The sequence below is a fragment of the Anas platyrhynchos genome, chromosome 11 (genome assembly GCF_047663525.1).
Source record: "Anas platyrhynchos isolate ZD024472 breed Pekin duck chromosome 11, IASCAAS_PekinDuck_T2T, whole genome shotgun sequence".
Taxonomy (NCBI): Eukaryota; Metazoa; Chordata; class Aves; order Anseriformes; family Anatidae; genus Anas; species Anas platyrhynchos.
In genome coordinates this window covers 7,360,615-7,388,324 of record NC_092597.1, presented here as the reverse complement: position 1 = coordinate 7,388,324, position 27,710 = coordinate 7,360,615, and the positions used below count along the sequence as shown (strand labels likewise).

The 27,710-nt window shown below is 40.4% G+C and overlaps 1 protein-coding gene across 2 annotated transcripts in view; it reads right to left on the bottom strand.

The window, feature by feature from the left end:
* MYZAP (myocardial zonula adherens protein) overlaps nt 1-14,112 on the bottom strand; it is a 56,922-nt gene extending 42,810 nt beyond the window's left edge. For both annotated transcript variants that reach the window (XM_027466802.3, XM_038184794.2), the window contains exons 1-2: nt 13,925-14,112; nt 7,487-7,576 (exon numbers count right to left, since the gene is read on the bottom strand). In XM_027466802.3, the coding sequence (XP_027322603.2) occupies nt 7,487-7,576; nt 13,925-14,008 (174 nt within the window). In that variant the 5' untranslated portion in view covers nt 14,009-14,112. The remainder of the gene's footprint in view (nt 1-7,486; nt 7,577-13,924) is intronic.
* Between the last annotated feature and the right edge of the window lie 13,598 nt (nt 14,113-27,710).

Genomic DNA, 27,710 nt, shown 5'->3' with positions numbered 1-27,710 from the left:
TTTGCACATTGGGAATCAAAATGAACGATTCTTTGTGACTATAAAGTTAGAAAGATACAATCTTGAAAAACAAAAACAAAAACAGCTGTTACTACTTAAATTTGCACATTGTCTTTTAAAGGCCAGAGATAGAGATAAATTACTTACAGGTAACTTCACTAAACTTCCTTTCTCACAAAAGATTTTTCCCAGGATGCGGATAAATCTGACAATATTTGCAACATTGGCATTTGAATATATTTGTTTTTGTTTTGTTGTTCAGTAATGACACAGCATGAAAACCTACAGACTTTGAGAGTCTATCAAATCTAAGGAGCATCTAAATGTTGTATTTGATACCAAACAGGAGCAGGAAGAGATGAAACTCATCATCTTGTATCCACATGCAATCGCACCCCAGCTAGTCTCCAGTTCGTACTATGACAGAGGCCAATGGTGATATCTGCATTCTAAAGCAGTAGCTTCTTCAATTTTTAGCAGCCAAACCAACACAACTGAAGTGGCAATGTAAGGATAAATATTTCTTTGGGTAGGGTAAAAATGAACAGGAAAATCTATTTGGATTAAAAGAAATGGCTAAAGATGGACATCTGTTATACATGATAAAAAGAAAGGTGCGTTCCTTCTGCATGGCACTGACTGATTTTCTCAACATTGGAAAACCTTTACTGTAACACTGATGGCTTAACCGTTTTGCTGAAACCCTGTATGTGTGCATGCAGAGCTGGGAGGGGAACAATCATGGAGCAGACACCTGATAAAGACAGTTTCAGGCAAAGAACAACAATGCTACAAGTATCATTTAAAATGAAACAATTAGAAACACCTAACAGAAAAATACTGGGCCACCAGTCCTACCAATAACAGATACAATTCTGCAGTTTGAAAACACTATATGCAAAGCTTCATATCCTGATAACCAAAAGTTACATAAGTACCTCTTCTTTTTTTTTTTTTTTCTTCTACTTAGGACGCATACAAACAAAAAAATTAGACCTGATTTTTTGAGAGTAAATAACACAGGAACTAGATGGGGGCATGACTCAAAACTTTAGTGTCTGTTTACTTCCAGGGTTGTACAGTTCCTTTGGTAGTTTCATCTCAGCTCCTCCCCTGCATCTGGATAAAGGGATTACATACAATTTTCCATCTTCCAGATAACCGCATGAATAATCACTTTGATTGTTTAGAAGTTACTAAGGCCCCAGACATTGAATTTATAAATCCATACCCTTTACCAACTCTCATTCATTTTTTATGAGGTGAACAGCTGAGTACCAGCAACTACTAAGATCCTTTGTGCCTCTGAAACATTAGCAGAATTGTTTAAAGTAATATTGGCAGAGTTCTGCATGAAGGTTATGATCAAGTCCCTTATTTTTTGAACATTGTAAACACATTCCTAAGGAATGCTTTAAAGGATTTTCCCCCTCTAGCAAAGACCAGCAGATTCAGACACTAGGTTTGCAGCCAGAGAATCACCCATGACACTTAAATATTTCACAGATGAACAGACTTAAATTTACATCATAATGGGCACACAATGAGCATCATAAGTATGCACAAAGCCAGACTGGTTTCACTTCTCCAGCAATAATAATACACTTGTCTCCAGTCTATATCTGCACAAGCCTCCCAAAATGTCTTTGTCAATTCTCTTTCAGATTAAAAAGAATCTCCATCATCTGTTGAGTGTTCCAGTTCTACTACGTGCTATTTACAACACAGGATATTGCTTTAACTTCTCATTGTTTTCCTCTGTCTCCCATACATATCCACTCCCACTACTCATATTTTTCTGACAAGGTCCTCGCCTCTCTCTACTTTGATCTGCAGTGAGGCATCTCAGTGATGATAACAGAATAAGTAAATACATGCAAGTATTTAGAAGCAAGTAGATACTGTAAAGTTAACCAGAAAAGTACATAAAGCTGGAAGGTTTCTTTAGTTAACCATTGCTTTTTAAGGTCAGAGTATCAGCCAACTCCAGAGTACAGGGAAGCTCTTACTCCCTCCCTGCCTACGCACTTGATAGCACTGGAACAAGACCTTTTCTAAGTGCAATGTGTTGCCCCAAAATGTGCTGAAAACCCCTTCCAATATGACATGCTTATCTGAAAAGGCAGATGAAACTCAAGAAACTCATGAATATTTCTTTGTGGCTACAGTCAATTGTTTGACAATCCAAGTTAACAGCAACAACACATCGTGTTGCTGTACATGAATAATATAGCAGCTTCCAGGAACATGCTTTGGCTAAGCTGTAGCAATAGTCATGTTGCAGTTGGCAGCATCACACAGCATGTCCTGAAGAAAAGCGGACTGTGTTTACTTAATTAATAATTATTCAACACAGAAGCCGACACCCCTAGGTTGCAAAAGTCTTGATAATTGCCATGCATCCTGTTTATGTCTATGTCCAAGGAAGTAGCACAAGCAGCACATAATGTAATATGAAGCAAAGACACTATAAAAATAGACTCATATTTAAATATGATTTGTGAGCTGCTTTTTGTACCGCCCATAGTTTTATTAGCATTATGTAAATAACACTGAGGGGTGACTTCTTCCAAATCTGTCTCCATCAACTTTTTAAATGCAAGTCAGGTACCCCCATGCTTCATACTTTCTCACCGCCCAGAAGCTGGAAGCAGAAGCCTAGATGAGGTGTCTTATTTTGAGGAAAAAGGACACTTCATATAATAATTTGCACGATTTCAGAGGTAGTACACACATGGTCTCGAAATTTTACTGTGATCTGTTTATCAGCACCATCTAAAAACTTTTCTTTTAACCTACAACTTAATTAGTTAGGTAAGGCTTTATCTTTTCCTCGTCTGCTGCATTCCAGGGTGGTTCTGAAATATCCAGTTATCTTTTGTGTTCACTGTGTATACAAAGAACAAGAGCATTCACATCATTACTTAGGTTACATATTTTCTGTCCGGTAAAGTGACACATTTACAATACTGAGTTCACCAAGCAAAGTTACTGTGCTCTTACAAAACGCAGCAATGTTTTCATATTTCTTCATATTCCCCTACAGCTTATGGAACTCATGTTACATTCTGGGATGTTTCATATATAAATAGTATTAAAATATGGAAAATATGCCAAGACATAGACACGAGCATTCTTAAACTCATTGATGCTAAATCAGAAGCTTCATTGAACACATTCAAATTTTTAAACTCCTTGATTTTTTTATTTTTTTTTAGAATTTAGGTGCCTGCCTCATAAAACAGAAGTAGCAGGCATTACACAAAGTCACATCTAATCAAAGAAATCTGTACCCAGAACACCAACATTTATATGCGAAGAAAATAAGATATAACAGAGTAGTAATCACAGAGGTCAGTGGAACTCTTTCTGTGGTCTTCATGTAGTGCTATTTTGAATGAAAGAGTTGCTTAAACAGCATTTCCAAAAACAATGAATTTGTGCTGGAGAGGCTGAGAAGCAGCCACCTGTAACAGGTGAACCACATTTGTTATGTCACAGCTCCTGATATGCTGCTGGGAGTGGGCTGGCAGCCACAGATCAGCAGAGAATATAGGCACTGTCCTAGATTCAAAGTGCACAACAGCCTCGTGTTCACTGCACTCATGCTCTTTGGTCCAGCCCTGACACAAGTTTCTGCTTGGTGTTCAGCAAAATACACTGGAGCAAATTCTCCTTCTGGCTTCCTTACAGTCTACATTTTTGCTGGGAGAAAAATATTTACTCTGCTTTTGTATTCCTATGCAAGAAGCAAAAAGGGTTTCACCTCTAGGATGTGACAATTTAAAAACGTAATTAAAGAGTTTGAAAATATACACAGCCAAAGTACCAATTACAGTTAAGATTAAATGCTGTTCGAACTCTGTTGAAAGCCACAGAAACAGGGAAGTGAGAAATTTTTATTTTTTATTATCTTGTCAATGTGTCCAAACAATCAAAGAAACAAACAGATCTCTCTATACATACCTCAATATTCTGCCCTTGACCATTTAACTGCAGCTTCCAATGACACTTCCAAATTTAGGCATGAGAGCCAAGAAAGGGATAGATGGATAAAAATAAGCCCAGGCCCAAACAGAGACAATACAATTGTCTAGTAGCTCTTTATTATGCGAGACAGAACAGGCCTCAGGACACACAGATTTTGCATACAATCTGACCAGCACAATATTCCATTGTACTTCACGGTGAACTAAGCAGCCTCACACCACTTTCATCCATTGTCTAACATTAACAGTAGAAATACAACAAAATTATGATAGTTTCAGATACTCTATCTGAAGTGCAACAATTCAGAGATATTTAGCAGTAAGCTTTTCACCACTAAAAAGCAAACCAACCAACAAACCTGTACTGGTGTCTTCAGTTCTCACATATTTCTTTCAAGGTATCATAGCCTAAATAGGAACACAGAAATCTGGCCTGGCACAAACTCTCTCTTCCTCCATTTTTTAAGATCAGCCCCCAAACGTGTACTATCTGCCAGCCTTTCACAGAAGACAGGGAGAGGCCATCCTGCTGCATTCATGCCGGCAGTAATTTTCTTGCAACAGAACTGCCTGGCTCTGTCACTTCCTTTTAATCTCTTGCACTGGTTCATTTTTATTTACTAGTAGTATAGCAATAAAAAAGTCAACCTAGAAACATAATGTGCTGATATAGATTTAAGGAAATACTGCATATATCTTGGACTAAACTTTCACTACAATGAAAAAGGCCAAGGTAACATCTACTAACATAACCAATGAAGAACAAGTTCTGAACTGACAGTGAGCTCCAAAACAAAGTACTGGCAGAATCACTGCTAGCAAGCCCTTCTGTACAGTTCACTAGCTGATTCTGTAACTGACACATCTCCTCATGGTATCTAGCCCCAGAAAGTATAGAAGATTAACACGTGTGCACCAGTGAGCCATCACAATGTCACATCGGGGCAGCTCAAAATCACCTCCTTCCAATGAAAGATTAGAAAGAGATTACAACCAAATGTCACGCCATGGTATATTTATAGTTTTCTGGCATTCCCTGTGACACAGCAAGGTCTCTGCTCTCCTTCCTCATCAGCAGCAGGCTGAGTCAGGGAAGAGTCTCTCTCTCCAGCACTTGTCCTGCCAGAACAGGAGAGTGCCCAGCAGCCAAGCACAAAGTGCCTGACTTATCTGAGTACTCCAGCAAAGACTGGATGATCCCACAGGTTATAGAGTTTATTTGTGTAAGTCACACCAATTCTTTGTAAATATTAAAAATAATTTCCAAAAGTTTTTCCTTTATATTTATTTTCTTAACACCCAACATTTAAAGACAGCACAGAACTCTAGCTTCCAACAAGTCCTGCTGTTCAGTTTGAATCTTGGTGAAGCTGTATTTTTTAACATTAAGTTGTAAAGCAGAAAGCAGAAAACTGAGCAGTTCTCTAATTTCTTTTTATTATCCTTATTTCCAAAAGAGGGACATAGTTCTTATAGCACTGTGTGAGGATTACCTAATATTTGTAAAATTCCTTATTCTCAAAGTGCTTTATGGAATTTCATTAACAGAGTCAGTTGAACATGGGTGGATCAGCAGAGATATCTGATCACTGCTTTCAGGAGATTTTGTTTTTTATTATTTTTTTTTAAATATTTTTTTTAATCAAGTTTGAAGTAAGATAAAACTATCACAGTATGACTAGTCAGGAATCTTGTGTGCACCGTAAGTTACTGTGTAACTAATGCAAATATATAAAGCAATACATTGCATAGACAATACAAATCTACAGGTAATAAATTACTTGCTTGTTTCAGAGGCATGAGAAAAAACAGTTCATGATCAGTGATTTATTGTGGCTGCTTCTACACCGTAAGATTACACAGTTTATAAAGTATGTAAAACACAAGTAGATGGCATAATTACTCTGTATTTTTTAATTGCTATGACACTGAATAATTAGATCCCATCTGGTTCTGAAGACTTTCTTTATGCACACTTTTGTATAAGTACTAAACTTCAGAAAATTACTCAGAACATGCAATAATTGAACTATATATAACTTTTTTGTTCTCATGTAAAAGGACCCATCTCCTAAAAACCACCGTGCAGTATACTGGAATGTAGCATGAGCTGAATAATGTATTTATTACCTTTCATATCTTCTTAACATTCTTTGATATAAAACCCACTTGGATTTATGTGTATTAATACAATAATTACAATACAGTTATCATTAAACACAGAGTGTCACAGAGAAAAAAGAATAAATCACATAAGAAAGTGCCCAAGAATTGTCCAAGCCCTAATCATTTACACTTCTTTCTCATTACTACACTACTCAGCACAGTAAAGTGAGTAAGTCATGAGTCAATTTCTATCCTCCTCAAAAACAAACTTGTATTGCTCTTAGGGCAACAGGCGCATATGTTTAAGCTAGACTAAAGGTTTCTGCAAACAGATACAAACTGACAGAGAACTAAGTGGTGGGCAAAGATACTCTAACTGCTGCAACTAAACACCTCTGTACAAAATTAATTATCACAATTTATTGGTGGCCTAAATGTAGTTTGCATGAAGGCCTTTTTAAGGCATTCTGTAAATAACATCTACAGATCCTCAAGGACCTATTACTTTGCCAGAGCAGTGTATGAAGATCTGAGTGCGTACAAGATTTCAGCACAACAAATATCTGATAATGACTCTTTATTTTGACTATATTACTTAACATTTGTTGTTTTTTTTTAAAAATGTTTGTATTTCTATTTCATTTCACTGTTACTTTTGCTTCTGAGTACCGCTACAAAATTATTTCAAAGAAATCCTATTGTTGTATTACTTCTTATTGTCATATTGCTATTCAGACATCTTACTGGTTAAACAAGACAAATTAAACATCTATTGCTCTGAAATAGCTCTTAGAGAACAAATTCTGTACCAAAGCAGCTGTAAGATTTTTTTTGTGTATATACTACTTGCTTCTAAGAAGAATTGCCCTTCTAAACCCTTCTATGTACATGACCTTCAAATCACTTTCACTTCAAAACAATCTTGAATTCTTTGTTTTGTATTTCTTATTAGTATACCACTGGTTACCAAAATCAGCTGACACAGCAAAGCATCCAAGCCCCAGGCCAGCCAGCTCCACCAAAATGTTAAGGACCAAATCTTGTACACTGTTAAGCTTATGTGAAACAGAAGATCTCCTTCAGTCTAGGATCAAGATCCTGCTTAACTCAAGACCCTGCTTGTTGACAGCAGTTTCCTACTCTTCCTGCTATACAAATATTAAATAATCAAGTCTTAAAAGTACCTCAGTCACACGTCACCTTCAAAGTTTGTATTGTTAATCTACTACTGTCCTTCTATTTTATATGCAGTTTTCCTGTCCCCAACTCAGGCTCAAAGCTCACAGCTGATTTGCTCAGCTTGGTTCCCAAAACAACTACGATCAGCTTTTGTGGATGTCTATATTTACTCCCTGTTTACACAGCGTTTAACTTTGATTGCTAAAACTTACGTTTTTCTTTCTTTCGGGTTCCTTTGCTCCCTGTTCAGGCTGTGAGCCTTCATCAGGTGGCACTGTTAGGCGTAATCTACAAACATTCATCTGAAAGAAAAACAGAAGTTTGCTTTTAGTTTAAAGAGTTACAAAAATTTTATTTTAATAACTTGTTTTGCAAAATGAACTGTACCAACTTTTGGGTTTTCATTTACTATTTTCTACCTTCTGTCACATATCTAACAAAGAAAAAAATTATTCGTTAAAGGCTAGAGGTTTTTGTTTTTTTTTTTTTTAGCAGGTGAGAAATAATTCAAGGGCATCCCCATAATTACATACCTGAAATAGCAAAAATCCATTTTAATCAACAACATGTTCTTATGTACTCATAAATGACATTGAGTGCTGAGATATCAGAACACTGAACATAATTTCCTAGTTTCTCAGCTTTGTTTGCAGATTTGGCATACTTTTAATCTTCAAAAGTAATTATTTAGAGACAAAAAGTGCATTCTGGAGTGGATGCCCCTTTTTTAATCAGTACATATAAAAATATTTGGTTCTAGGGTACCTCATTACTGGAATTCCACTGAATTCAAACAGAAATATTATTGAAATGTGTTACATACAAAGATGCTTATAAATAATAAACGTAAAAATGCATCACAGAAAATTTAGTAAGTCTTGTTTCCTATCTGACTTCAGAAAAGTCATCCTATTGCTGGGGAAACAAAAATGTCCATAAAAAGATCAATGTGAAATATAACCTACTCTTTAGCAGGTTACATGTGGAGGCTACTTTGTGCAGAGGTTTCACACAGAATCACAGAATCACACAGAATCTCTAGGTTGGAAGAGACCTCAAGATCATCGAGTCCAACCTCTGACCTAACACTAACAGTCCCCACTAAACCATATCCCTAAGTTCTACACCTAAACGTCTTTTGAAGACTTCCAGGGATGGTGACTCAACCACCTCCCTGGGCAGCCTGTTCCAATGTCTAACAACCCTTTCAGTAAAGAAATTCTTCCTAACATCTAACCTAAAACTCCCCTGGCGCAACTTTAGCCCATTCCCCCTCGTCCTGTCACCAGGCACATGGGAGAACAGGCCAACCCCCATCTCGCTAGAGCCTCCTTTAATATACTTATACAGAGTGATAAGGTCACCCCTGAGCCTCCTTTTCTCTAGGCTGAACAAGCCCAGCTCCTTCAGCCGCTCCTCATAGGACTTGCTCTCCAGGCCCCTTACCAGCTTCGTCGCCCTTCTCTGGACCCGCTCAAGCACCTCGATGTCCTTCTTGTAGCGAGGGGCCCAGAACTGAACACAGTACTCGAGGTGCGGCCTCACCAGAGCCGAGTACAGGGGGACGATCACCTCCCTAGCCCTGCTGGTCACAGTGTTTCTGATACAAGCCAGGATGCCGTTGGCCTTCTTGGCCACCTGAGCACACTGCTGGCTCATATTCAGCCGACTGTCCACCATCACTCCCAGGTCCTTCTCTGCCTGGCAGCTCTCCAGCCATTCCTCTCCCAGCCTGTAGCTCTGCTTGGGGTTATTGCGCCCCAGGTGCAGGACCCGGCACTTGGCCTTGTTAAACTTCATACAGTTGACCTCAGCCCATCGGTGCAGCCTATCCAGATCCTCCTGCAGAGCCTTCCTACCCTCAAGCAGATCGACACACGCACCTAGCTTGGTGTCATCTGCAAACTTACTGAGGGTGCACTCAATGCCCTCATCCAGATCATTGATGAAGATGTTAAAGAGGACCGGCCCCAGCACCGAGCCCTGGGGGACGCCACTAGTGACTGGCCTCCAACTGGACTTGGCTCCATTTACCACAACTCTCTGGGCCCGGCTATCCAGCCAGTTTCTAACCCAACGAAGCGTGCGTCAGTCCAAGCCAAGAGCAGCCAGTTTCTTGAGGAGAATGCTGTGGGAAACGGTGTCAAAAGCCTTGCTGAAGTCAAGGTAGACCACATCCACAGCCTTTCCCTCGTCCACCCAGCGCGTCACTTTGTCGTAGAAGGAGATCAGGTTCGTCAAGCAGGATCTGCCTTCCATAAACCCATGCTGACTGGGCCTGATCGCCTGCTTGCCCTTCAAGTGCCGCATGATGACTCCCAAGAGGATCTGCTCCATGAGCTTCCCTGGTACTGAGGTCAAACTGACCGGCCTGTAGTTCCCCGGGTCTGCCCTCCGGCCCTTCTTGTAGATGGGCGTCACGTTTGCTAGCCGCCAGTCAGCTGGGACCTCAATGAATTCCTCACTGTCAATTCATCATTAAGCTGTATGCTATCAACTCTGTAACAAGAAGCCTCATAGAAAGCAACAGAAGAAACAAAGCTTAGCATAAAAGTGGGTTGGTCATGCTTTCGTATTTCCCAAAGAATTCTGAAACACATTTAAAAATGATGAGTCCTTGCACATTGGCTTTAGACACTGACTGAGTGTGCGGAAAAGAGAATACCATTCTTCCCTTAACTGCAGAAGCAGGAAGTGCTTCCCGCTTACAACGAAATTATCAAGATTTATTAATAATAAACTCCTCAACATTGGAGCTCATTGACTCACATGGTAACTAATACCATGTTTTCTCACCTATTTGAATTTCTCCTTGCTCTTTCTTCCTATTAGCTTAGCAAGGCTTTTTCCTCTAAAACATGAGTGTTGATAACAAAAAGGGAGAGTCTGGCATTCTTCCATGTAGGCAAACAAAGAAAGATCACACTCATAAATAGGAAATAGGACTGAATTTGTGCTGTGCTGTGCAGGAAGTGACAGATGAGGCCAAATTTTCCTTACAGTGATTCCAGTGAAAGAAAATTGGGTTAAAAGAAATGAAGGGATTGTTAGGATAAAAAGAAATACCCTCAAAGAAACAGAAAAAGATACTGACTGGCAACTCAATGTGAGGAGAAATGAAGTTGTATAAGATTCTCTGAAGCTGGCAAATGGATTGCCTGTTAGTCAGTATAGGACTAATTATAGCCAACACATTTATAGATTCACAGTGCAGTGATTGTAAATAAGCAATTATTCCTGTGCACGTACACCAGTTAGTGAATCATGACTGCCTGTCACATTACAGCGATTTGTGTGTTACAGGGTTACCATGAAGGAAATCACAGAGAAAAAGTAAGTTATAACAACTAGCTTGGAAATATAAGACAGTAGCAAGAACTTGCTGCGACTAGGAGCACTCTACTCTACTCATACTGTCTTCTTATTAACTCCCTGAAGCGCACTTTTATTCCTTTTCCATTTTCTTTTTTTTTCCAAGCTACCACCGAATTATTAAAACACCTCAAACAAGTTCATATTTTCAGCAGTATTTCTGACACAAAATGAAGATTCAAGGCTTCACTTTGCAGCCTGCTGCACAAAAATGCCAAGCAGAGGGTGGCATTAGCAGACATCGGAGAATTCCAAGCTTGAAGTCACACCCAGCAGGGCTTGTGCGGCAGTGGCAAAGTACCTCCCAGTTTTGAATTCCTTGCTAGGACAACCTTATATAGGCTGTACTCTTGTCATTGTTTATAACAATTGCCCTACCACGGCATCCCTGGGGAAAGAGCAGTAAATGTATAAATTCACTCCTCCTACTCCTGGACCACAGATGATGTACTCTACCTAAGGACAGAACTACAGACCAATCTGTTGAAATTCAACAACGCTATGGAGATCAGAAGGGAAAAACAGCAGGCACCACTTTCCCTTCAACCTTCAGAAGGAATGGATATTGTGTCTATAGTGTTCTTTCTATGTAGTGTTTCCTAAAGAAACACTCTGTTGGCAAGTTTACGAGACCAAATGAATGAGCAGGTTCACATGGAAATCACAGCTAGCCTTCCCCTAACAGTAAGATGTGGCTGAAGCGATGACTTAAAATGGAAATGAAATCCGAACAGGAAGAGCCTCGACTCAGTGCCAAACAGTGGAAGAATAACGTGCAACTGAGGATGAAGCAGTAATTTACAGAAACAATTGGGTTTTGTAGGGAGAAACCCAGGAGGAGAATGAAAGAGAACTCCACTAGCAGTGATTCAATTTCCTTCAAATGGTAACTGACAGTAAGAACAAGCAATGAAAAACTGAGGGACAGATGTGGCTTTCACCCTACCTTTATGTCACCAACATTGCAACTTTGTGAGCACAACTTCTTTTTAAAAGAAATAGAACACGTGCAAGCATCAAGTTTTCTAGACTATCAAATTTTAGTTTGGTTTACAGCATCAGTAACTTTGATAAGCCAACAACATAATTTTCATCGTGCTGGCATTTTATGCTCACTCCTGGCTTTTGACACCAGCAATCCACAAGCAGTATTTCCAGAGCACATCTGACATCATTTGCAAAATGAATATGCAGACAGGAAAACAAAGACTGGAAGGTTCACCCCACAATACCAGACAGCAAAAGTTTGCTGACAGCAATGGAAGTTAACAGGTGAAGACATAGTCTTTTATACAGCTTCTAAGAAGCTAGTGGGACAGCGTAAGTGAGAGGTGCTGCAATATGGCAGTTAAGAAAAAGCCAATCTAGGTTAGTTAAAAATGTTAAGAATTCATGGCCCAGATCCACAATCCACATTCATGTTTACCATCCTACTCAAATCACTAGGGTGCAACTTAAGATAAATACAGATGACAGATTCAGTTTGAGCAATGTTCTTCAGACTCTTCTCCCCCTTTTCCAAAAACCAAAACACCCAGAAAGGGATTGATCATAGTTAACTATGTACTGAAATAATTGCAAAGCTAACGTTGAAGTAACGAGCATTGGTTTGATAGAATAATTAAAGTTACTAGCACAGCAACAGAAAGATAGAAGCTGCTCTATTAACAACCAGTCCCAATTTAAGATTTTTACAGTACCCCCAAAAAGGAAGATGTGGTTCAGTATCAATCTTAACTTCAACTTTGGAGTTAACAATACCAGAATCTATTTTCAATGACCAAAAATCACTTCCTTTGCCTAACACCAGATATTAGTTTTAGAGTTTTGAAGGTGAGAGCAAAAATAAAGTAGGTTTTTAATTTCAGTCGGTCTTAAAAAGCAAAGAAGAAAGTACTTTCTCTGGTCATTATCTGCTGATTTTAAGTCTGCTTCATTTATGAAAACTCCACTGTGAGACTCCCCACTCCACCACAATTAAAGGACACTTTTCCTGTGACCATAGGCATGCAGGAATGTGACACGCATCTTTCATTTATTCTGCAGTTATTCTAACTGTCTTCCTCCTGTCTTTCAACAACTCATTGTATGGGACGCACATTTCCCTACAAAAGGAACAGCAGTTTCCCTATGGCTTTTATTTGCAAATTAGATTTTACCAGTTTACTTAAGAGAATTTATTAAATAAAGTTCATTTTACATTGTGCTTGGCAAGTACTTTCTGGGCATGAAAATAAGAAAATTAACACCTGAAGACAAATTATCTTACCTTCAATTTCTTTAAGAAATACTAAAACAGAAAACTCAATGGGAACGTGGTAGACGTACTGAACACAAGTATGATTTCCCAGTCATCCTAAGTTTTCCACATGCATGAACAATTTTATTTTATTATCAACCTGAAATTTTGTATTTCCTAAACCAAAATTAAGAGTTACCATATGAAGGACAAAGATGTATTTTTTTTTCCTGTGGCAGAACCTAACAGAAACATACAGCAACGTGACATTCTTCACTATTTTTATCATCCCTGAGAAACTTAAATTTTTGGAGTGTCAAACCCATGCCTAAATATTTCGAGATGCATCATGATCACAAAACTGGAATTCTTTGGAAGAGTGAGCTTACCATTTGATTTTGTTGATTTATTTCTTTACCCATAGAACGTGCAGCCCCAGTGATAAGTGTGGCTACTGCAGCGCGAGGGGACTGTTTAGAGCAGGGTGGCTGCAGAGACACTGCTGGCGTATCTGCCAGAGTTTTAACAACTTTTTAGACATGTTTCCCAGCAGATCAATTCATCAGTGTTATTTACCTTAGTTACGAAACTTACAAAAAGCAAGTTAGTAAATCATATTTCTGTACCTGAACTGATTTTAAAAGAAATGACCTTTACCACCTAAGTCACTACGGTAAGCTTCTTCTTGATGGAAAGTCTCGGTGGGCAAGTTCTCAGCTGTAAATAGGAAGACGCATTTCAAGAGGAAAAGAGTCTCTAACACATGCCCAGCTCCCTCACAGGTTTTCAGAACGGCCAGGGACCGCCCGGCGCTAACAAAAGCCCAGCAGGACGCCCCAAAGGCTCTGCCCTTCCCGGCACCTAGCAAAGCCGCGCAAAAAGACGTTTCCGCGAGCTCCGCGTGAAAACCCCGCCAGCGAGGAGGGGAAGAGCCAGCGAAGCGCTCCGCCGCCAGCCCCAAAGGGGACGGAGCCGGGGGGCCGAGCCCGCCGCCTCGCCCCGCGGACCCCCCGCCGTCCCCCCGCGCTGCCCCGCGCACCTTCCTCCGGGCGCGGCCGCTGTCCCCGCCCGGCCTCCTGGGGGTGGTGGCGGTGACGGTGAGCCCGGAGCTGTAGCGCAGCATCCCCGCGGGCCGCCGGGCCGCCGCTGACTGCGGCTGCCTCGGGCCGGCGGCGCCGCTCGGCTCCGCTCCGCCCCGCGCACCCCGCCGCGGGCGGCCGCAGGGGCCGGGCTGCGCAGCGGCTGCCCCGGGCGGGGCGGCCCCCGAGCGGCGGCCCCCGAGCGGCGGCCGCTCGGCTACCGAGAGAAACGGGCGAGCCCCCCGCCCCGGGGGAAGTCCCGGGAGGGGCCGGCAGCGGGGGTCAAGGCTCCGGTAGCCGGCGCCGAGCGCTCAGCCCGCAGGGAGGTGAGCGAGAGCTCAGCCCCCGGGAAGCGGGGGAGGCACAGCCGAAGCAGCCGCTGCTGTGGGGAGCAAATACACGGAACAGCAGTTCTGAGACGGGTTATCCTTCCTCTCCCTGTAATTACCTGGGAATAATTAAGACCACGAAAGAGCACGCTTATGGCTATGTGGTGTCCTTGCCCACTACGATGCTAAGGAGCACGCTGCTGCGGCTCTGTGCTGCTTCCTGAGCCGCAGAAGGACAAGGAAAGGGAAGCAATTTGCTGCCCACAGAGCTACTGCTGCCTTACCCTCAGTGCACAAAGTGTCCGTTCTCTTCCACCTCTCAGTTCCCTGTCCCTAGGGCAAGACACTGAGCCATCAATGTGATACGATCTGAGGAAGAGAGGAAGAAGGTGTTGTGCAGGCCTGGAGGAGGGAATGAAGGGTCTGCACTTAGGATTCGGTCTTTTCTGTTTTCCCAGCTACTGTTCTCGTCTCCCCCTGAGGAAGGTAATACAGCACCAGGCAATGAGCTAGAACAACCACTGGTATTTGGATTTCTTGCAAGTTGGGCTCAATGTTACGTCTACTGTTTTGTGTGAAGATGTCCCATGCCCACAATCACATTATACATACGAGTCATCCATTGTCCTAACTCACACCTGCTTTCAGAGGGGGGTTGCAGGTGGAGGATCCCTTTCAATAACAGGGATGTACTTTTTCAGAAGTATCTCACTTTCTTGCTGGGCTGTCTCTCAGCAGCGGTCACTACTTGTTCCTGGCAAGCAGAAATGTCTCAGCTTAAATGCTGGTGTGCAGCCAGACGATGGCCTTCGTGTGGTTTCAACTGGGAAGACGTTCACATACCTGTGAAGTTCTCCTTATTAGTGAGAAGCCTTCAGAACTTCATTCCCCTCTGAGAAAATGTGTGTACACAGTGCTGTCTAGTCATTGCCAGGCACAGTCAGGAGAACTGCTTTTCCAGGCACAGAAACTAAACTTGCACCAAACTATGGGAAAGGACCTTTCTTCCCATGCCCAACAGTATGATGAAGTGAGGTACACTGATCTGGACCCCGGGAGAAGTTGCATGATCTGCATCAGCTTTGAGAATTATGATTAATTTGATGGAAATCTTTCTGGTGCAGATGGACAGAAAAGAGTTGTCCATGGGTAATACAAAGACCAATAATACAAATCCAGTTTTCTTAGCTTTGTCTAATTTGCTAGCTGCTTTTCCTATTTCTTAGAAAATAGCAGCAGGCCATGTCTGCCTCATATCCCAATATCTCTTTCAACTGGGGGATCTTCTGCTTTTGGGCATATCCCCAAATTAAAATCCTCTAAGAAAGAACAACCTGTATGCACAGTTAGTAGTCTGCTTTTGTTTGGATGCTCTAAGAATCATCTTCTTCCGTTTCCCCAAATCAGCAAGCTGCACAAGGGTAGTGAAGAGTCTAACTTGCTTTCTACCTTGCTGATTTAATTGGCTGTGTATCCTGTGTACCCACCTATAGTTTCTTCAGCCATTTTGCAGGCTGTGTGGTCCTATGTGCATAGTAAACATTTGAAAATGTCTCAATCTCTAAGCTCTGCCAAAACAGAGAAGAATCTGTAGAAGTGAGACTCAAAACCAAACAAATCCAAAACAAAAAATACCAAACCATACCAAACACACATCTCTTTGCATGGAAGCAACATTTGGAATAGCAGCTTTTTCTCCCTCCTCAAAGCTCAGATACACTACAGAGATTATGGGTGGAGCTGCTGGTAGTGAACGAACATCTGGTACCCCAGGTATGAAATAAGAAGCTCAAGAGAAGATGTTGCAGAAATGTGAGACGTACATAGAAGGGCTGCAAAAAAAGTTCTAAATTACAGGATACGCTGCTTACGAAAGGTATAAATGTTCTCAAAAAGCAGTTGGATAAACTCACAGAAGACAAGCTACAAGGACTATAAATCACAAATATATCTATACAATTACCGACTGACTCAGGAGGTCCTTGAATTTTAAGGTTTGTTTTCTCTCTCACCCCTCATGGAGACGTAAGTCAAGAAGTGACATGTCATAGACAATCCATTCCCTCTTTCAATCCCTGAGAGATGAGGGAGAAACATCTGCTTGGTTTCAGCTTGGACCTGTGACTCTACCTGGCTAGCTCTGATAAAGTCTGAAGTAGATTTGCCAGGATTTACAGCTCTTATTCCCTGCAAGGGTCATAGCACCCTTCTGCAGGCACTCCTTGCTGTCTGTGCTTTGGACATGGCACTAACTTACAGAAACAGGATGGGGGAATGGAAAGCAAATCACCACTTGATGAGTTTGACTAAACCAACACTATTCTTCGAATTTTTACACTTGTGCAGACTGCATAAAACATATACACAGCCATACAGACTGCTCAGACCCTATACAATGTGGTGGCAGAAAATGATCTGACCAGGATGGATGAGCTTTTAGTTCAAAACCTTCCAGTGCTTTGTGAACGCAACGATCCAAAGGAACAGCAGGTTAATTACAAGCTGACACTATAATGTGAATATCTAGGGCAATACTTGTTGTGAAACAGCTAATGTGATTATGCAGAAACTGTTTAAAATTTGAAGTGTAAGTACCTTTTTTCCACCAGCATCACTCGTCTAGGAGGTAAAAGGCCGTTATGCTGCAGGAGAAATGAAACAGTGTCACAGAAACAACAGGCCTTTATGTTAAAAGTCACAAGATGAGCAACAGGACATACAATACATGAAGTAGGGAATAGGTCTCTCCTCACAGAACAGCAAACTGTGTCAGCAATACTGTTGGACTAGGCAGCCTGGCCTTACCTTAACAAATTGCCTCAAAGTGGCCATGTTAAAAGGCTCATTTTTTTCATCAATATCTTCCCTCCATCTTCAGACTAACAGCTGACAGAGTCCAGATGAAAAATCCCAGTAACACCTTATCAGCTGGAATATTAGTCCTGTGGGATTGGGGAATAATTGTGGAGTTACAAATTGTGCAAGAACTCACACAAATGGTCATTAAGGTTATAAATTCCCATTTGTATCGCTACAAAAATGAAGTGTTATAATTAACTTCTAATAGTCTTCACTTTCCAGAGGGATTAAAATCTGTTCTGCCTTCTTCATCCCGAAGGCATGAAACCCATTTATAGCAAAGACTGTCAAATGGACAGATGCATATAAAATATTTCAAAACCAGACTTGTTAAGACCCGTGGGCTTGATCACCTATTTTTCATCAGAGCTGTTCTTTTTTTTTTTTAATTTTTATTTTTTTATTTTTATTCTCCCCCGCCCCCGGCTAGCTTTCACCTTTGTATTCTATAGATAAGCACTTAGCTCAGTATCATGTAACTCTCAAACTTTCTTTTTTGGGCATTACAGCTAGCATGAAAATGTTGGCCTGTTAACAGACATAAAACAGCTTGTTTGGGGATGGTCATCTGAAACTGAGCCTCCAAATTCTGTAGTTGTAGGCCTCATTATATGCAGTATACAAACCAAAGTATAATATTGCACAGTTCTGGTCTTGAGCAATATTTGTATCTTGCACTGGCAAATACGCCTTTGCTACATTTTGGAGCTAGTCTGGTTTGCAGTTAGCCTTTTGAAGTGACATAGCACAGCTATCTGGATATCCAGCTTGGTTTAGCTACAAGCATCAAATCACTTCTCAAACCTTTTGACATAACTGTTTGCTGTCACATAACACTCTCAGTACATGGCTACTACAGGATTACTACAGAAGCTCAGAACCTCCCCTGCTGATCTCAGATACGCACATCTATAATTAGGAATTCTTACACCAGGAGTTTGAAATGCAAAATATGTATTTTATTTTGCAAAGCCTTCAGTACCCATTCTGTGTGATTATTTCAGTTACGGTTGAACTAAATCAAAAAAGAAATTCCTGAGTCACCTGCAATAGCAGCTCAATTCCACTTTTACTGGTCATCAATCAGTGACTATCATTTCAGTAAGTTTTTCTTTTAATGCTTTCTGTTTGTAGTTGTTTTCTTACTTCCAAATTACAATCTATCTTCCTGCTGAGGTTCTCAAAGTACTTTTTCAACTATGAACTAATGAACTCGCAGAATCCTAGATAGCTCAATAAATAAATAATACAAGGCAATGGTAACTCTCATTTACTGTAGAAGAGATAGAAAGGACAAAACAGAATGGGTTTGTCACTCAAATTCATATCTGGACAAGAATGCAGAACTGGCCATCAAAGCTAATTAGGCAATGGTAACATTTTTCAGTCACTAACTCTTCGGTCTCTAGGTAGCACCACCTCCCATTTTGCTGAAGCATGTATGGCATCAGTTCAGTTCTTATTCAGCAGAAGTACCACCCCTTGATTCATCTTCACCATTTCCTCTTTCACATGAGCTTCCTGTTCAGTTAGCATATGGTCACAGCCCATTGCAATGTGCCCTGAGATAAATATGCAGTTCTAGAAGCCTGTCATTCTTCCTTCAGCAGTAGGCTTTGTTTTAGTCAGCCTATGCTATGCAAGCAGGACAGTTCAATATAAACATCACGTAAAAATAATGCAGCATAGGAGTAGCAGCATTGCTCATGCAGGGGTGTGACTTGGCCAGGTCATATAATTGAACTGGTTAAGGTAGGTAGGAGAGCAAAAAACAGGCACGCCCACCATTAGCACCACAGTTATATTGTTGGGTAGTTGCTTTTAAAACTATTCCACTCCCTAGAGATGACATCAAAGGATAGATCTCTTCCAAAAGGTTATTATTTTTTTTTTAGTACTGTTATTGTGGCAGGAAACAAGTAAATTTTAGAGGCAGAGGTAAACTGTGGAGTACAAGTTCTACAGATGAGAGCAATGGACATGTTTCAGGGACCGAGAGTGTTAAAGACAGGAAATCAATACATATATTTTGCTTCCAACTTGCAAAGGGGAAGATTTTGCCTTAGTTCTTTATTTCTCCATAGGAAATGAAACAGAAGAGGAAGAAGGGGGAAAAACTACACTCTGTTCCATTTTATGATAGAAGACTGGAATAAAAAGTAGCAGACTTCAGCCCTACTTCAGGGCAGAGGATGATGGAATATTTTTCTAATCAATAAAAGCAAACAGGCATTTTCTTGAGCACCTGCACAGATACTACAAAAGTTCTTCGTTGTCTGGCTGTGCCTGGTTTTAGACCTGGTTTAAGGCCTCCATTCCTCATTCCCCATCTCAGAATGATGCTCATGGCACTTTAGCAATTATTAGTGATTTTCGCAGCCCATTGCCTGTTCACACCCAGAGCTGGCACAAGGAGCCATGCATAAAAGTTGTGAGGTCAAAGATCTCATCCTCTTATTTTCTTTCTAAATACTACTCAAATGTTTATTAGAAACCATGTAAAAAGAAAATAAGGTGGAAGGGCAGGAGTTTTAACCATAAAATACCAGATCATACTGATTCTTGATATCAGGCAACTATCATCAGGAAAACTTTGGTCCCTCCAGCCCTAAAAAATATTCTAGTGGACCTATCTGTATCTACAGCATAAGGACATAGATTTTTTATCCCATCAAGAACTGTCTACTTTCCTCTGCACACAAGCCATTATAGTAATCAAAAAAGAAGCAAAGTTATAATCAATACAGAAGATACCATTGGGCCTAACTGAGGTGAAGTTATTAGGAGGGAGTATATAGGGAGGACTAAATAGTTAAAGGCACTTACTAATAGCTCAATCACAGTGACTAAATATTACTTAGGAAAATACCCCTCTAACAAGAGTCCCAGTCTTAGGAAGGAAATGGATTCACACACCTGGCCACTTATGTATTTGGTCATACACTGTATCCGTGAGTCTGGATGGCCACTCCTCAGATTTCTTGCCTTTCTTCAGGCCTCTTTAGCTCAGGGGGAAGAGCACGTTTTTCCTTCACCTGTATATGGTTCATCATCTAGTTAGCAAGAATGCAGCTGACAGAAGCATAGTTCTGGGTCTTGTTCACAGAGCAAGAGATGTGAATTATTCCAGGAAGTCACTTTCAAGAAATACTACAGCCTTTAAAATGGACGAAACTGGTATCAGTGACCTGAACCAGTACAGCAGGATTTCCTGACATTCTGCGCGTCTGATGACAATGTGAAATCCAAGTAAACCTGTGGCTTTTGGGTGACAAAGGCTGGTCTACAAAAGGAAATTAACCAGTTTGCAAGATTGCTCATAATTCAGAAATGAAGTTTCTATTCTGAAATTAAACAGTTTCCTTGGTGGATTTATTCCTATCAGGTTTCTCTCTGCAGAGAAAACAAAAACAAAAACAAAAACTTAGCAAGTACACTATCAAAAGACCTTGGAAATGACTTGAGCCATTAATTTCCATGGAGTTTTGACTTACTCTGTAAATTTATTTCAATAAGGAGATTTCGAAGGAGGAAATCTCCACAAAAATATTTCCCCACATTTCAAAGTGGGCCTACATTTTACCTCTACTTGTATCGAAGAAAAATGCAAAAAATATGCAGAAAGGAGTGCTCAGTAAGTGACTCTATATTATAACAAACTCTTTGCAGGCTCTGAGGAAGGCTGCTCCTCCTTTGCATCACTCAACTCCATTTTATCTTACTCTTTCTGTTCAAATGCCTGAGCCCTGTCTCTAGTGCTTCCACCATGCTTCTGTAAAAGGATTTCAAACCACGTCTGCTGATGAAGTCTTTAAGTTTACCAACCTAATTTTAATAATATACATGTATATTTAGTTTTGTAGATATATGGTATTTATAAAAGCATGATTAATGTTGACCGGAAATTTGAATTTCCATAATTAATTGTTATCCTTTCCCTTTCTCATAACTTCATCATGCTCAGGCATTTTGTTGCACTTCTGGCCTATCCGGATTATTTCTTCAAGACGTTTATTATTATAGGTTAATAGAACAGCATCCCCACTTCTGGAAGTCTTCCAAAGGTGTTACCTGAAAGCTTCACAAGCTACCAAACCATCTGGACTGCATAATTAACACAAGAGAATCTATTAGTCCTCCTTGAGTTGGTCTATAGCTTGCCCAGGCAGAATTTCATCTTCGCCTGGCAGAGGGAGACAGAAAGGGCATATCTCAAGAGGTGTCTTTAAATTCCTCCCAGCTGCACACTTGCTTTTTACAGAAGTATTTCAGCATGGAAAACTATCACTAGAAGGTTTCTGTATTTATAACAAAATGCACCTTCAGCAAGGAGTGTTCTTTTCCCATTAAAACTGTCTAATTCAAAGGTTATTTTCTCTTAATACACACATACGCAGTCATATGTGTAACAGTTGATTGACTGCATCTTTTAGTTAGTACAACTTAACCTTGCTGATTGTAGAACTGCAGTATAAGCAGAGAAAGCAGGTAAAAGAAGGGTATGGAGAGAAATGAATACCTAGAACAGCCCTGTCTGGAACACCTATTCTCCCTGATACAGAACAAGAATAGAAAGACACAAAATACCGCTAAAAGACAATTGCCCTACTTCTACTCTTATTTTTACAAGCATCTGCCTGATAATAACCAAGAAGTAAATGGAGGTGCTCTGGATATTAATGTGGGTTAATAGAATTAAAGTAGTACAAAAGAATTATCTTATTGCTTTTTATAATTAACCTGGAGGTCCATTGCCATTGCAGGTCACTGAACAAAGAAGTTGCTAGTGTTGAAGGAAGGAGGTACATATGTATGTACAGGATCATGTTTGGGTCAGACAAAACCAGTGAACTAGCTAGCATGAATTCAGTCCGAGTTATCAGTAAAGTTTACCCACATGGCTAGCAATTAATAGAGAGACTGATACTACTCTCCTGTGACACAACTGACTTCAGACTACGCAGGGGAAAGAGAGGAGGGGATTTGCCTTCCTGAGGGGCACTGGGAATTGTCCACTATTGAAAACAGGATGTTAGACCATCACTCCGTCTCTGGAAATTTCTATTTTTCTAACTTTTAACAAAGGACTAATAGTAACACCAGGCCCAATCCTCCTGCCTCTAAAGTCAATAGCAAAATTCCCAAGAAGTTCTACAGATGTTGTACAGAGACTATAATCAAGTAATATATTAATTGCATATCCTGGATACATAATAAGAACTGTTGTCTGTTCATTTTCTAGCTTGGTTTATTTGAGCAAACCTTCTAGGGGAAGGTAACAAACACCAGAAATCATCTTCAATCAGCTATCCTATGACAAACACTTTACTTTTGCTAAAGTGTTAGAATGCAAAATACACCAAAATATTCTGACTACAGACAAGCTAGCAGGCTCTTAAGAAAGAATTTTGGTACATTTCCAACTTCACATATTACTGGAGTTATAGTATCTCTATGAATTTGTGGGTTCTCTTCTGTTAATATACGTTTGGTGTTCTGTTGAATATATTTAAACAAAAAGATCCTATAGAATTAACCATTAGACAAAAGTGGTTGAAACAACCTCTAGAATTGTAGGCCCACTGAGCATTTTTGTCCCCGTCCTTAAGGTGACAATGTTGAAACAGGTTTCTCAATAAAATAGTGTTTTCTTTTCCTTGACTCATGATAGGGGACAGCAGCCAATGTGTTCATAAACCACAACTGAAGATGAATATATAAAGAACACTTTTGGGGTACTACAATGGTTGTCAAAACCTTCCTGTATAATACAATAACTTCTCTATATAAATCTGTTGTAACTATAAACGGTATCTCACCCTGAGATTTAGAATCATTTTAGTATAAAGGTGATCCTTTGATAGCAACAGAGGGACCTAGAAAAATAGCAGGTTGGAACACATAATTGGATATTTGGCTGAAGTTTTGACCCCAGTGGGAACCTGACATTAACTTCCTCATCCCTAGGGTGGATTTTTGCAGTGCAGGACAAGCACAAACAGGTACAGACTAACATCAACACTAAGGATATCTGAAGTAAGTTTGGTGGTTGTTGCTGTTTTATTTTATTTACTTCCTATTAGCCCAGTTCCAGAGCCTCCTTGAGCATATATTGACAACCACAAAGCTTTAAGATAATTTGGAATCTACTTGTGCTGGCACAGGTCAATTGTCTTTCATTTCCCTGATCTACAGAACCTATACAAAGTCTTCAGTTTTTAACCTTTTCTGGCTGATGTAGTTTATTATTTTTCTACTAATACCACACGTGCTCGGTGTATTTTCCACAGATTCCATCAAGTTCTCTGCAAAATTTTCAGCCTCTGGTTGGATTGCTCTTTGTCTGATAGTACCAGAAATAGCTGAACTATACAGGTCAGTTTTCTTGTCTACCTTTAAGTTACCCTAATTTGGTACCAGCAACAACTTTGCAACATCAACACAAAGGTGCAGTGACTTACCCTGTTATGTAGATATAATTTGGAATTCCAGTGTTTCTGTAGCCAGACATGGTCTAGACATTTGTAATTGCTTTGACTGAAAATTTAGCTGTCTTTTGGTCAACACCATCTGATCATTTTAATGTAAAATCTTCAAAAAAGATTAGCTTTTAGCTTTGTGGAAATTCTGAGTTTTCCTTTGGACAAGAAGAGCATGATTTTGTACAGAACTCCATGATACAAACAGGGGAACCTGTTCAAGTAGAAACTGTGATCTCAATCACCTATTAAACATGACAAATTCCTGATGACATGGCTAGTGTAAAACCTGTAAATAAATCATACTCATTTCACCACAGTTCATTACTGTCTTGTGTGAATTCTAGAAAAGTGGAATAACTTTTAGGGTCCACACAGTGAAATGGCGACCCCTCAAAATTCACTAGCCTGCAGGGGTCATGTTCTGCATATCACAAGCAGTATCTTTGCAAATGGACTGGTCACTGGTGTTGATCCATATCCCAGTAAACAAACATCAAACAGGTCTTGGTTTCTGTGAAAGGGAAAGATACTAGGATCGTGTTGTGTCAGATGAAAAAGGGGGAAACTTCTGAGAAAGATTACAACAAAATATCCCCTAACAAAAGCTCAAACACACCTACTCATACTTTTATTACTTTGCTGATACCTTTCTAGGTCAGTGCCTGAAGTTAGATGGAATGAACTCAGATCTAAAGTGATACTGGAAATCATTGTTTGAAAGTACCTTGAAGTGTTGAGGCAAAAGACAACTCAGTTTCCGAGAAATTCTGGTTACTATCTACCTCACATTGTCTCTCAGATCATCACTTGCTGTTATACAGAGTAGTACAGATGCTCAGACTGCATCAGAGCTGTCGAACTTGTCAGTGGCCAGGATTTCCTGTTTCAGAGAGAGAGATGTAAGAACTCCACAAGAGACAGATATTAATTATCTTCCCATTCCCTCCAAATATTTCCCTGGATTTCTAATCATTACAAATTAGCTTACTTTCTGAACTATAGGTTTAGTAAAACCTACTAAAGTAGGGTTTTGTTTGACATTCCTTACTCCCTTCTAGTGATTGTCTCCTTGTCAGTGTTACAAGACAGAGTAGAGTAGATGTTGATCAATGTGCTTTCTGTCCTTCACATCACATAATGTCATCACATAATACAAACCGCTGAACAAGTTCAGTATATCCAAGTGCTCTTCAAATTAAGTTCTCCAGACCCGGGACTGTCATCAGTTTTCTGTGAATCTGTTCTAGTGATGCAATAGTATATTTGAGTACTTCTTACAGCAGCAGCACTTTTATAGGAAAGCATCACACCCCTTTTCACTTTAGTCACTTCACACACCTTAATATTGTAAATGCTGTTTTGACTACAGTTCTTTACTGAAAAGGATTGTTGTTGAGCAGATCACTTTCTGTAGGGCATACCTCTCAGAATGGCAGCCTGGCTTTGTTCTGTCCTGTGCTACATTGGTGGAGAATTGATAACCAAAGAGAATATTAAATATCCAAGGAAGATTATTAAATAATATCCTCCAGCTTGCAAGAAATCTGTGCTATGGCTGGAGTTCAATCTCAAGTTTCCTGAGCTTCAACATACACTTCAGCTTCTCTAGACCTCCTTTAGGTTCATTTATATATGAACCCTCTTTGCAGAGGGAGTATAACAGTCAGCTCCATGTGAGCTAGTGTATACTATTAGACCATAATTAACAGAAGTCATCAAAGAGGATGGAATACCTCATCTGGAATGACAGTCACAGCAGGACTTCCTAGCTGCTTAGCAGTGCTAAGGGATGACTTTTACCACCCTCATTATACTGAAGGATGTCAGCAACAAAATAAGGCAGCAGTGCCACTGGGCAAATTATGACTGCCGCTGGTAGTGGTCACCAGCATCACGGATCCAAGAGTGAGATTCTTTGCAACAAAATCCTGTATTTTGGTAAATGCATACAGTCACAGTACAGAGAGTGCATTACGTCATTAAACACAATTCATGATGTATTAAAATATACCTGCAAACTGGGATTAAGATTTGCATTGGCAGGACGTTTGGGACTATTACTGCTTGCTCTCTGCTGCCACCTGCGGGGTGTGCTCCCCTACTCTCAGCCTCCTTTCCTCTGAGGTTTATGGCTCCTCTCCTTGTTGATGAGAACAATTCATCTGAAGCATCTTGCAGTCTTGACCGCAGTTCCCATGTTTAAGACTTCTCTCTGGAAAACTTCCATCAAAACTTTCCCTGTTCTGTGGCGTTTTGTTTCATTTTTCTCAAGAGCCAAGAATGTCAATCTCTGCTGAGCAATGAAAAGTTTCAGAGGAGCAGCAAAGTTAATGAGTACCAATCTCCCTTTTTTTCTCCATATTATTTCTAAATTTGTATAAGTTATAAATGTGATGAGAACCATTGCACTGACTAGATGAAGTGCCAATCAGAGCTATAAATGTGCTGCTTTTATGTGATTCTCTGCACTGCTGCAGAGTGTTCTCGAAGGGCCTTACAGGTGGTCTGGGGCAGCAAACAGCTGTGCACACTCAGGTTGTGATCAGCAGCACATCACTGCCTGTATGCTTTGGGAAAGTGCACTTGCAGTTTGTGTCATGGGTATCACCAGTACGTCCCGTGGCTAGTTGGTATCCTTATGCTCTTGAGAAGAAAAACTAAAACTGCAAGATTTATAGGAGTTTGTGAAATCAGTCTGATGTTCCCGGCTAAGCAGGTGTAGGAGGTAGGGGTTTATTTAATTACTCAGTGGGTAGACCTACTCTACCCAGGAGTTACTCATCCTGCGTGGTAGGCCTGACACTCTACAAAACAAATCTAGGCAGACTTCCTGCCCCACTGAGCTTTCAGGTGCTCACTTGCCTTCTGCCACCTGCACTACCCCCTACCCTTCAAATAAAACTGCTAATATCCTTCATTTGATGGCACACAGACATCAACAGATGCTGCAGTTTACATATGGGATCCTGAGGCTTATGTCATAAGCACATGACTTCTTGGAAACAGTGCTGCTGAAGCTCTGCAGTAAAATTCCTCCAGGTGAATACAAACATATTGCAAGAAGAGGCTAGGTAAGTGGTAGTTATATGACTACAAAAAGCTCATTATTTTGCTCAAACAAGCTGAATGGTAGGTGCTTAAGGCCACACCCACAGTGCATCAGGACATCTCCAGTACTACTGCTCTGATGTCAGGCTGGATCACAGATACTGCCTGCCTCTCATTTCACGTGTGGACACAAGCTAAAAGCCTAAGTAAAATAAAATCCTATACGTGTAGTCAAGATTTCTGCCATGAAATGGGGGCAAGTCTGATGAAAAGCCAGTTTTGTCTTTGAAACAATGCCTTCATGGAACCTATTGCAAACACACTTATTGATATATACTTGTCTTTAAATGGCAGCTGTCTCATTTTAAAAACAAATAGTTGAGTCTGTAAGCATATTGAACTGGTCTGTTATATATGTGCAAACTTAGTTACCTTTCTCCTGCAGAGAGGATATGAAGGACTCTAGCTTAACGAGTAGGTATTTCCCAATGCCACTATCGGTCACTTTCTTAGCAGAGAATCTAGCAAGAAGCAGGGGAAATTCAGGGGAAAGGTGGTTGATTAAGTATACCATAGCATGCATACAGGAGATTTATTGGGCACACACCTGTATAGACTCCTTTCCCCTCATACGGGTAGGGGCTGTAGTGGCCCTATTTCTTACTCATTCTTTTCTCTTCTCTGCTTATCCCACTGTCCCGCTGTGCTTGTTAAATTAAGTCCATTTGAAAAAGTTTCATAGCCAAAGGATGCCAGGTGAACTGATGATATGAGTTCTCCTGATCTTTAGAGGAGGCTCGAGCTTTTGAGGAGGCTCAGGCTGTCTTGGACGTCCTGACAAATATTTATCTGTAGTCATACAGCACTACATAGACCACAGCCTTCCATTGTGACTCTTAGCAATGCTTAAGAAGTTCACAGCTGGGAGAGATATTTTGATCTGAATTGTGAATCTGATCTTATCTTTAAAATAGCTGGATACCACACACAATATGTACTGAAATAACACGGCACAGTGAGCTGTGTTT